Source organism: Nyctereutes procyonoides, unplaced genomic scaffold (assembly GCF_905146905.1).
Source record: "Nyctereutes procyonoides isolate TBG_1078 unplaced genomic scaffold, NYPRO_anot_genome, whole genome shotgun sequence".
Classification (NCBI taxonomy): domain Eukaryota; kingdom Metazoa; phylum Chordata; class Mammalia; order Carnivora; family Canidae; genus Nyctereutes; species Nyctereutes procyonoides.
In genome coordinates, this window is record NW_026575121.1 from 22,101,392 (window position 1) to 22,112,025 (window position 10,634).

The 10,634-nt window shown below is 45.0% G+C and overlaps 1 protein-coding gene across 1 annotated transcript; it reads right to left on the reverse strand.

The window, feature by feature from the left end:
- Positions 1 to 2,127: 2,127 nt before the first annotated feature.
- PCDH9 (protocadherin 9) lies at positions 2,128 to 7,815 on the reverse strand. Its single transcript, XM_055336097.1, has 2 exons — positions 7,337 to 7,815; positions 2,128 to 6,115 (listed from the first exon to the last, which is right to left on the reverse strand). Exon 2 carries the CDS (start codon positions 5,978 to 5,980, stop codon positions 2,882 to 2,884), a length of 3,099 nt encoding a protein of 1,032 aa, XP_055192072.1. The 5' UTR covers positions 5,981 to 6,115; positions 7,337 to 7,815; the 3' UTR covers positions 2,128 to 2,881.
- Between the last annotated feature and the right edge of the window lie 2,819 nt (positions 7,816 to 10,634).

Here is a 10,634-nt window from a genome sequence, read left to right on the forward strand (position 1 = left end):
AAGCAAACTCATGGTTCAAGAGTCAGACATCATGTTTTCATTGTACAGACAATACAAATTAATGATATTTAAATTTGGTAAAGCTTTACTCAAGAGTCTTACATTTTATTCACACATCACCTAGCACCATTAAGTGAAAAAGTATTCCTCTTAACAGCACTGTGCCCACTCAACTAAAAATCTTCACAGATTATATGTTTTAAATTCCTTTGAAAGCTTTTTTGTTGTAATAAACCCTACTTTTTCAAAATTGTGTAGCTTCGGGAGCACATTTTTGTATAAAAGCCACGAGTGGAAGTGAAGGAGCTAAAAAAAGAATTTTTATTTTAGCTTAACTAGAACATCTTCAGATAACACTCATGTGGTTCAGTTAAAAAAAGAAAACTAAAAGGATAGTATATGATTTGTGTTCCTCATTCTTAGAAAATATGCCTCTTTTATACTAAAATTGTACATATTGCTATCACCATCACTTCTCCTTACTTCCAAAATTCCTTTTCTCCAACATGGCACTTTTTCTTTCTCAGCATGAAAACTTCTAAAAGGTATAAGCAAAGCCATTTCAAGAGCTCTTTATCATAATAGTGAATTATAGCTATGTCTGAACATCAAAGTGCCTACAATGAGAACTGCACAGTGACACATGGTCTCAAGGAATGTCTAAAACGCACTTTAGCTCCAGTTAGAGAATTAGTCAGCATCCTATTTTAAAGATTACATCATACAAATACTCTTATGACTAAGCCTCAACAAAATATCTTTTCCATAATTTGCTGAAGTGCACTTAACATTTATGTCACTGTACTACATATAGTTTCAACTTTTGCGAAGTCAGAAAAAGTGGGCCTGTACGTCAATGCTAACACACACCACATTTACATGAAAAGAAAGATGATGTCGGAAGAATGTCAGTATATCCTTTCGGAAGACAAATTTCAGATTTTATGTGAAAAGTTTAAATCATGTTCACTTTTCTTAAGATTCTATGCAGATCAAATCATAAAATATCAGTGTATTGTGAGTGACCTTCACATTAAAGGTAAATTTAAAAAGCCATTTTCTTTCTTTTCATTAACAGCAAACTCATATTTAAATCCACTTAGCTTCACAAATTACTCAACATGATTATCTATTTACCAACTTTTATAAACCTTTACTAAGCTCGGAAATTTCCTAAATTTTAAAACACCATCCTTTCTTGAAAAGCTGAGGAATTTAACATAAAAATACATCTTTCCAACTTCAACTTCTATCGAATAATCTCACATTCTCCTCTAGAGTTTCTATTCAGACTTATTTAAATTCTTTTCATTCTGTGCACTCTAGCTCTAAGTATATGTACTTTTAAAATGCTCTAGGTATCTAATCTTTTACTTTAAAAAATAGAAATTTTAGTCGAGTAATCACAGGCATTATGCTTACTGTTCTGGGAATATCTATGTGATCCACTGTCAAAATTATTTTTATAAGTATCTATTGCCACAAAACCTTAAAGTCACTCCAGAGCAATAAACATTAAGATGGTAGGTAGGAGGGAAATAGAGTTTCACTAAAACATTCTACCTCCCGCCACCCCCCCCAACATAAGAAAGGAAAAACTCTCGAGTTTTCAGATACTAATCAACAACTGTCAAAACTACTCTGCAAATTTATTTTGCTTGACTTGATTTTCTGAAATCTACATGTTCCTTATTTCTAACAAATTCAGATGGGCCATCACCATAGGTGGACTCAATACCAACAACAAGGATAGAACTTGGGTTACGAAATCCTAGAAAGTTGGTGTGGTGAGAGCTGATCGCAAAAGAGCAAGCAAATGAATTTAAATGCTAGTTGCTCCAGAGCAACTATCATTAAATAAAAGGTATCTTTGGTTGTAGTACCAGCTTGATCCTTCCCTCCCCCCACCCCCTTCCTTGCTACTGCGGGATTGGCACCTGGCCAGCACAAGCGACATGATACCCTAGTGCCATCTACAGGCTATTACTGACACTCAAATTTCATGGCAATAGACAAGCACCAGTGAAATAAATTAGACAGCGCTGCATTTAAATCTTTATTAACAAGGAATTATTAGACCTAAGAAAAACTAATTCTGGATTTGGTTGAAATATGAGTTTCTCAGCCTCTTAATCCCTCTTCATATGGCATATTTCACAGTTTAAAATGAGTTATGACAGATCACTTATGCATTACTAAGATGGGAGAATATTTACAATGGATTCATTCTTTTCTATATAAATTGGTTATATCAGGGAGACAGCATTCCTTCTATTTTTTTTTTTCTTGAAAGAGTAATTTGGCCATTATGGACAATTTGCCAACCTTTCTAGTCAATACCCGATTTGCTATATTACAATGAAATCATCTGAAATCAAAGAGAAGGCTTCCTATATGGCTTCGTTGCAATCTATCGACAATCATGTGCTTCACAGCTGATGTACATTTAATAATCTACTATCTTGTTTAGAGACTAAAAAAAAATTAACCCCTTTAGCAACCACAGCTCCAAAATAATTACAGTCAGACCTTCAAACGTCATTTAAAACTTGGGATTTGAAGGTGACTCTTTAGATCAAAAGGTAACGTGAAAATCTTGAAGCAGTCAATTTGGAAACCCCCGGAGCAGAATTTGGCATATCAGGACAGGTTTTCTTCTTCAGCAAACATTATCTTGGGACATTTTTGGAATTACTTCCTCTTTTCATCTTTTGCCATTTGAAGGAAACTGGGAGGTTAAATAATTCTCAGAACTCAGAAATTTCAAAGCTGTTCTAAAAATTCTTGACTGAGCCCCAGAGGAACAGAAAAGGGGTCAAGTTTTTTTTCCCTCTTTATAACTAAGCTAAAGTTAGACCAAAACAATAGACACACTGGCACGTTAATACTGGTTGACTGGGCACTTGTATGCAGTACTTATAGACCAGTAAAAGTGCTCGTTTACCTGTCTGGTGTGTAAGGGGCCCTTTGTCTTGAAGCCTCCTTGGGAACTGCACTCTGAGGCACTGAAGTGATCTGAACTAGTGGAAGAGCGTTTGGAAAGGGTGTCACAACCCCCGACAAAGGTGTTGTCCAACGGGAGTTCCTGAATCACATGATGCTTTTTCACAGAAACTGGAGTGTCTGGTTTAAGATGAAAAGCAGGCTGTGGAGAAGCAGATTTGTAGTGCTTGGCCAGGTCGGGGCTGTTAGGCTTGAAGGTTGTTGGAGGGGCCGGGCCCCAGTCAAATCTTCCTATACTTTGCTCCTCCAGCTCAGCCGGCAGGCTTATTGTCCCATTGATAGGTTCGTGAACTGCATCATCAGGTTTGGACTCTTCGATTGTAACAAAGTTCAAAAGAGAGCTCTTGGGAGACTTTCTTTTCTTCCTTTTCTTTTTCTTGTTTTGTTTGTTCTCCTGGTTTGGGGACATCCATTCAGCACCTTGCTTGCTCCTCTGAGCTGCTTTGAACCTTGACGCATGGCGACAGCGCACCAGGACGGTCACGAAGATCACGACTATGACCACCATGGCGCCTGCGACGATGGCGATCATGATGGTGAGATAGTCCTCATTTTGATAGGGTTGGCTACTGTCCCCTATGTTCCTGTCCAGTGGGGTCTCCATAGTCCTGCGAATCAAGTCATAGATATAGGAGGCATTCCCAGCAGTGTCATTAACGTAAAGAAAAACAAGCACGAGTGTGTGCAAAGACTTAGGGTATCCCAGGTCACTTATGTTGACCACTAAACGGTGCAAGCCCACATCAGTGGGTGCCGGTTTTTCTTCCAGGGTGATGTTACCCGTTACTGGATCGATCCGAAACAAGCCTTTGTTGTTCCCACTCACAATCGTGTACTTAAGTTCGGCGTTCATCCCAGTGTCGATGTCCACCGCAAAAACTTCTGCTACCACAGAGCCAGGAATGGCTGAGAGGGGTACCAACTTAAAAGAAGTGTTGGAAGGTGGAGAAATGACAACTGGGCTATTGTCATTGACATCCATGACATTGATGGTTACTTTTGCAGTAGAAGAGCGGGGCGGTTGTCCTCCATCAGTGGCTTTGACATCAAAAGTGTAGGAACTCTGCTGCTCTCTATCAAACGAGACATTTGACTTTATGACTCCAGAATAGGGATCCAACACAAAATTATCATTGTCATTCAGAATGGAAAGAGTCACAGCTTTATTCTCTCCAGCATCTGCATCTGTCACTGTGATTACCCCCACAGTACTATACTTTGGCAGATTCTCAGACACAAAAAATTGAAAATGATTATGAGTAAACTTGGGGCTATTGTCATTCTCATCCAGAACAGTAACTATCACAGCCGCTTGGCTTTGGAGGGGAGGGGTCCCATTGTCCCTGGCAGTTACTGTAAAAATGAATCGTTCTTGTTCTTCTCTGTCAAAGACTCTGGAGGCTGTCAAAACTCCTGTCTTTCGGTCCAGATCAAAGAAGGAGGCATTCGGTCCAAGCTGATAAACAATGTCCGCATTTTTCCCACTGTCTTCATCTGTGGCACTAATAGTTGTTAAGTATAACCCACGTCGGTTGTTTTCAGAAACTGACAGCTCAATTACAGGCTGGTTGAAAATTGGTGGGTTGTCATTTTCGTCCTCAAGCTTAACCCTTACCAGGGCAGTCTGATTTAGACTGGGCTTCCCAGAATCAGAGGCAACAATTTTAAAGCTGAATTCTTTGGTGCCCTCATAGTCCAACAAAGAGGAGGTCTCTAACAAATACTGGTTGTCGTATACTGCCTTCAAATGAAATGGGACCTCTCTTTCAATAAAACAGATCACTTTGCCATTCACATCTGTGTCCTTATCTGAAACTGTAATGAGGGCAATCTTTGTATTGACAGGATCTTTCTCAGATAAATACACCGTGCCGTTGATGGGACTTATAATGTACCTGAGGTCTATGTTAGGAGGGTTATCATTTACATCAGTGACATTGATGGTAACCGTTGCTCGAGCGGGTGTGGAGCTGCCATCACTAGCCAGCACTGTCACTTTGTGAATGGCCGTCTCCTCTCGATCTAAGGACCTCTGAACTGTAATCAGCCCAGTAGTATTATTTAAAGCAAAGAGTCTTTTGGTTGCAGGGGCGACCTGGGCACCAAAAATGTATCGGATTTCAGCATTACTGCCTATATCTGCATCAGTGGCGTGGAGCTGAATCACAGAGGTGCCTACAGGAGCATTCTCTGGGATATGCACCTCCACTTGACCCTCTTTAAACACTGGCCTGTTGTCATTTACATCACTTACTGTGACCTGCAGTATGGCCGTGCTGGATTTCTGTGGAGTGCCTCCATCCTCTACTTTGATTTTCATCACATAGGTATCTTTCTGTTCTCTGTCCAAGTTTTGCTGAACAATCAATTGTGGCCACTTCTCTCCCTCCGGAGTTTCCACGATATCCAGTCCAAAAACACTCTGCCCATTTAACAATTCATAATGCTGTACACCATTGAAGCCTGTGTCAGGATCTGTTGCTGATGGAATTGGAAAGCGGCTGTTGATCAAAGTGTTTTCTGGAATGGAAATATTGATGACAGGAGATGGAAACATGGGGGCATTATCATTGGTATCCTTGACAATTATTTTTATTTTGATCAGCCTGAAGAAATCATTGGGGAGGATCACCACCTCAAGTTCAAAGAAACACTCATTCTCCTCAGCATAAGAGGCTCCAGCACAGAGTTTTTCTCTGTCTATTCTGTTGGAGGTTGTGAAAATTTCCCCAGTGCTACTGGACACTTTCACCAGAGGGGCATCCCCAGCTTTAGAAACCAGTCTGTAGACAAGGCTGGCACTGGTCCCTGTGGCAGCATTGATGTGAGAAATGTTCAGATCCTTTGGTATGTTTCCTATGGGCACATTTTCAGGCAATTCCTCTCTAATAGTGTAAATAAGTTCTTGAGCTATTGCGGAATCCAGCCTTAAACAGGCAATCAGAGCAGCCAACAGGTAAAAATCCCTCAGGTCCATGATAATGTATTTATTTTCTTTTCCTGGATTTTAGGGTTTAAAGGTTTCCACTGAGGAATGATGCACGGACTGCAAGAGGAAGCGTGCATGGACTGGAGGATGCATTACATCTCATCGCTTATTTGGAGACAGCCACTGTCAACACAATCGTATAGACAATATTATTCTTCAGTAAACAAAAACACACAGTCATGAAATATCACAACACATTTTCCACTGCACATTAGTAAACATGGCAGTTTGCTCTGCCACTGTTTGCAAGTTAACTCTGTGGATGAAAACACTAAATATCCACTGCTTGTTGCATTTGCCCAGAGAAAATGAGACTAATCTACTTCTGAATTAAGGACAGCTGCTATTTTTACCTGTATTCACCCACACTGTTTTTCAGGACACTGTTTAATTCAAAACATGCATTCTTGTTCTCTTCTTCCCCTCCCCCTGTCTTACCCGCCTCCTGGCTCCTAATCCACCTCCCTTAGTTTTTTTAGGTACAAGTGAAAAACACTAAGTATTTAGCTATGGTTCCTGCTAATTGCTTTGTCACATGTCAAATGTGATGTTTTCTTCTCTGTTACACTGAGTCATCTCTTCCTTCTAAAAAGACTATCTTTTTTTTCTCTGCCCCCAGTTCCTCAACTGCCTTCTAATCCCATCTTACTGGGAAACAAGCATCCGGACATGCTGCTGCAGCATCAGAAGCAATAGTCACCGGCCACTACATATCCTCATTGCCTAAAAGCACAATACCAAGACTTCAAATCTCCTGCCCAGACCTTGCTCTCATTTCTCCATATTGCCAAATTCTCCCCATTTGGATTAAGAAACACACGAAACTTTTAAAAATGTATAATACAGGATTCCTTATCCTAGATGTGGAAGAGAGTGTTGAGATGTAAGTGAAACGCAGCTAACATTTCCATGTAACAGCACAATATTTTCTACTGAGCGTAAAAGACGGGGGGGGGGGGGGGATGCAGTTTCTTAACCCTGATCCCCGGTTACAGTATTAGTAACATCTGCCACACGTAAATACTGCAACCCACTAAACGCAGGTAAAAAGGCTTCTGCTTAGATGCTCCCCTAACTGCAATCTAGATGGGTGCAAGCCTCCAGGCAGCTACCTACTTGAGTAGAACTGGTCAGTTCCCAGGCTCTAATCTTATCTGCATTAGGCTGCACGGTAGCTGATGCCCGCGATTAGTTCCAGCAGAGTGATGCAGGTAGGGCTGCAGATACAGCCTAGGAGGTGAGCTGTGCCCCAACCGTCCACCCAATTACAGACACCCCTCGTCCACACCGAGGACATCTCTAAACACAAAATCCACAATCGTGCATGCGAAACTTTACACTTACGTTAGTTGCCTCAACCTTTCCCCTTTCCCGGTATGCTGCAGTTGGGAATGATTCGTTCCAACACATAGAAAGCCATGCATCTGGCAGCACCAGTTTGGGGAGAAATCAGAAGCAGCGAAACGTCTCCTCCTCGTAGAATGTGTCGCTTCGGGCTGGCAAATTAGCAACTCCGGAGAACGAATTTCACAGATCTGTCGTCAGTCCTTCTCTCCACATTTCGTCTCTGTTACCCACGGGGTCCGGGCTCCGGTGGCGTGTGGCACGCACAGACACACGCGCACACACCACCCAGTGGCCCTTCCTCAGCTCCGGGGGATTTTCCACAGCGTCGAGCATACCATTTCCCTCCGATGTCAGCACCGCTTAAGTCTCTTAACTTCTTGGGGGAAACGTCCGAGTTGGGGTGACGGCGGTCCTCTGGCTTCTCTCCGGGATGACAGTCGCCTGAAAAATTCCCGGTGGGTGATGTCTTCGGTGCCTCGGAGGCTGAGGCGCTCCCCCCGCCGCGCACGTCCCCTGCCTCCTCCTCGGCCCCTCGCCCCTTCTCCCTCTCGGCTCTGCTCTCCTCTCCTCTGCTCTCCTCTCCTCTCCTCTCCGAACTGAATTTCTTGCTAGAACTCTCAATAAGCCCGGAGGGAGGGCGGGACTGCCCGGGCCCCGCCCCCGGGCCCTGATTGGCCCGCATCCTGCGGTGCGGGCGGCCGCAGCCCGGCGGCAGGGAGGGGGCGAGGAACAAGGCTCCGACTGTCTCCAGCCTCCCCCCTCCTCCGCGCCCCTCGGCAGCCGCGAAAACCCGGAGAAGCGATCCCGGCCCGGGGAGAGCCGGCTTCCCGGAGGCGCACGGAGCATGCCCGGCAGGGGCCGGCCCGGGAGGGAAGCGCCGGAGCTGCTCCGCGAGCCGGGCTGCAGGGGGGCGGGGGGGGGGGGCTGCTGTGCGCCGCGCGGGGCCGAGACCCGCGGAGCCCGGGTGGCGGGGGCGAGCCGGGGCGAGCCGGGGCGAGCCGGGGCGGCGCGGGAGGCTGGCGGGGGAGCGCAGGCAAGGATCCGGGGAGCCTCCCGCAGCGCCTCCCGCAGCGCGGTGGGCGGCCCGGGGGAGGGGATGGGGAGGGGCGGGGGTGGGGTGGGGGTGGGCCCACGCGGGCGCGCGTTTCGCACTCGCCTTTGCTCCACGGAGGGACCAAAATGCCAAGAAGGGAGCGAGCCAGCCGCAGTGCACAGCGCGCCCGCAGGCTCACGGTCGGCACCGTCACCCCCACCCGCACCCCGGGCGGGAGCGCGATCAGACCAGGTGCCCAGCACCGCGCCCAGAGGCTTCGCCGGCGGGAGCCCTGGCGAGAGGGGCAGAGAGGGCGACGGCGAAAGGTCGGCTCGCGGGGTTCGCATCTGCATCAGGACCGGAGAGGAAATGGGTCTGAGCACTGCCCGGGAGCAAGCAAGCGGGGGGCGGACGCCGCCCGCGGGGAGGGAGGGAGGGAGGGGGGAGGGGGGGCGGGCGGGCACGCTGCAGCCTCTAGGACTCCCGGGACCTGCCCGCGGCCGCCTGGCGCGCGGGGCGAGGGGGCGGCGGGTCCCTGCGGGCCTCGCCCCGGGGCTCCCGCCGCGGCCCGACGCCCGCGACCCCGAGCCCCGCGGCCGCGCGGCTGCAGCCGAGCCCGCCCGCAGCTCACCCCGCTGCAAACTTCGCTCGCGAAAGGCTGGGCGCCGTCCCGCGCAGCTGCTGCTCCCCAAACTGTTAGGACTTTTTCCTTCCCCTTTGCACTTTTGAGCCCAACTTTAGTAGGTGTGGTGCTTGTCCTTCCCTGCGCATTTCTGACCGGTTCTGTAGCAGTCCTCGCGCGCTTCTCCTTTTCATAGGAGAGCTGAACGGAACGATCCCGAAAGGATTCGCCTTGTTATTCCCTAAATAGTTGCCCCCCAAAGCACTGTTTTTGGCTGAGCTTTAAAAATCAGTAAACCTGAATGAATGAATGAATGAATGAATGAATGAATGAATAAATAAATAAATAAGTAAACCATGAAAATTTGTGTAAGGGGCTGTATACCTACAATGCCAGATCCCTAAGTTGGAGGCATTAGTAACAGTTCACTTGGAACACACAAAAATCTATTTTTGAATGACCTCCAAAGGTTGTCTGAGAAGGTCTTAATGCATGATGGAGTAACTTGTTCTAACTTCCACGGAGGATAAAGAGCATTTATTTTAAACCTCCGTGTTCCATATTCTGTACTGGGCTGTAGATGCATTAAGACTCTTCACATAGTGAGGCACCACGATGGCATATTTAGGGAATACATTGTGGTTTTTAGTACAATGGGTGTTTTGTTTTTTTTTTTCCCAAATAGGAACAACTTATTTTTAGATATTTAAAAGTTCAAAAAAAAAAAAAACACTAAGCCTATCAAACTTAGGTATTGTATATAATTCCATTTTTCAACCAACCCATTTGGTATTGCAATTTCCCCTCATCTATGAAAACGTAAGCTCCTTTTTATTCAAACTTCTCTGGTGATTATTCACAGTAAAAAGTGCAGTGCCTAAAAGCCCACTGTAAAAGACACCGATCCCTTACACGAAAAATGTAAAACCGGTTTCTTGCAAGCAATAATAGGTTGGTATTGTTTTTAAATAGCCTACCAACTCTTACAATAGTTTGTAAGATTAGAATACACAAATTTAATTTTAAAAAGGGCTGCTTAAGTATCTAAAAGTAAAAAAAAAAAATTACCTGATACAATGTGAAATAAAGGAATTCTTTTCTCTTACCATTGATGATTATTTTGCCATTCACAAAGTCTACAGTTAACACCAGTGCACTGTTCCAATTGTCACCTACTTTATGCTTTGGACTAGTTTAAAATAAATGAACCATCATCCTAATACATTTATAATAAACACAGCAGCACAGCCACTTTCCAGTTCATTTCATAAGGATCATGCTATCTCACATTCTTACTCTAATCATACTGTAGCCATTTCAAAGTTCTGTTGTAATCTCCAACACATAGTTTAGCAATAATTATTTAACCTTATTATCAAGCGTAATTGTTTCTGTTTGCTAAGGGATAGCTTGACTTGTAGTCAGAACCCATTATTATCCTAGGCTCATAGATGAAATCTTAGGACCCAGACGAAGGTTAGGAAAGAGAGGAAAATCATCACATGATTAAATCTATGACCATGAGACTCCAATTAATGGAACCCACAGGTCAAAGCCCCAAAAAGAAGTACCTCTAGGTTCTTTGCAAAGGAAATTGAATACAGAAATAGAGCTGACTTCGGTGCATCCTATTTTGTGTT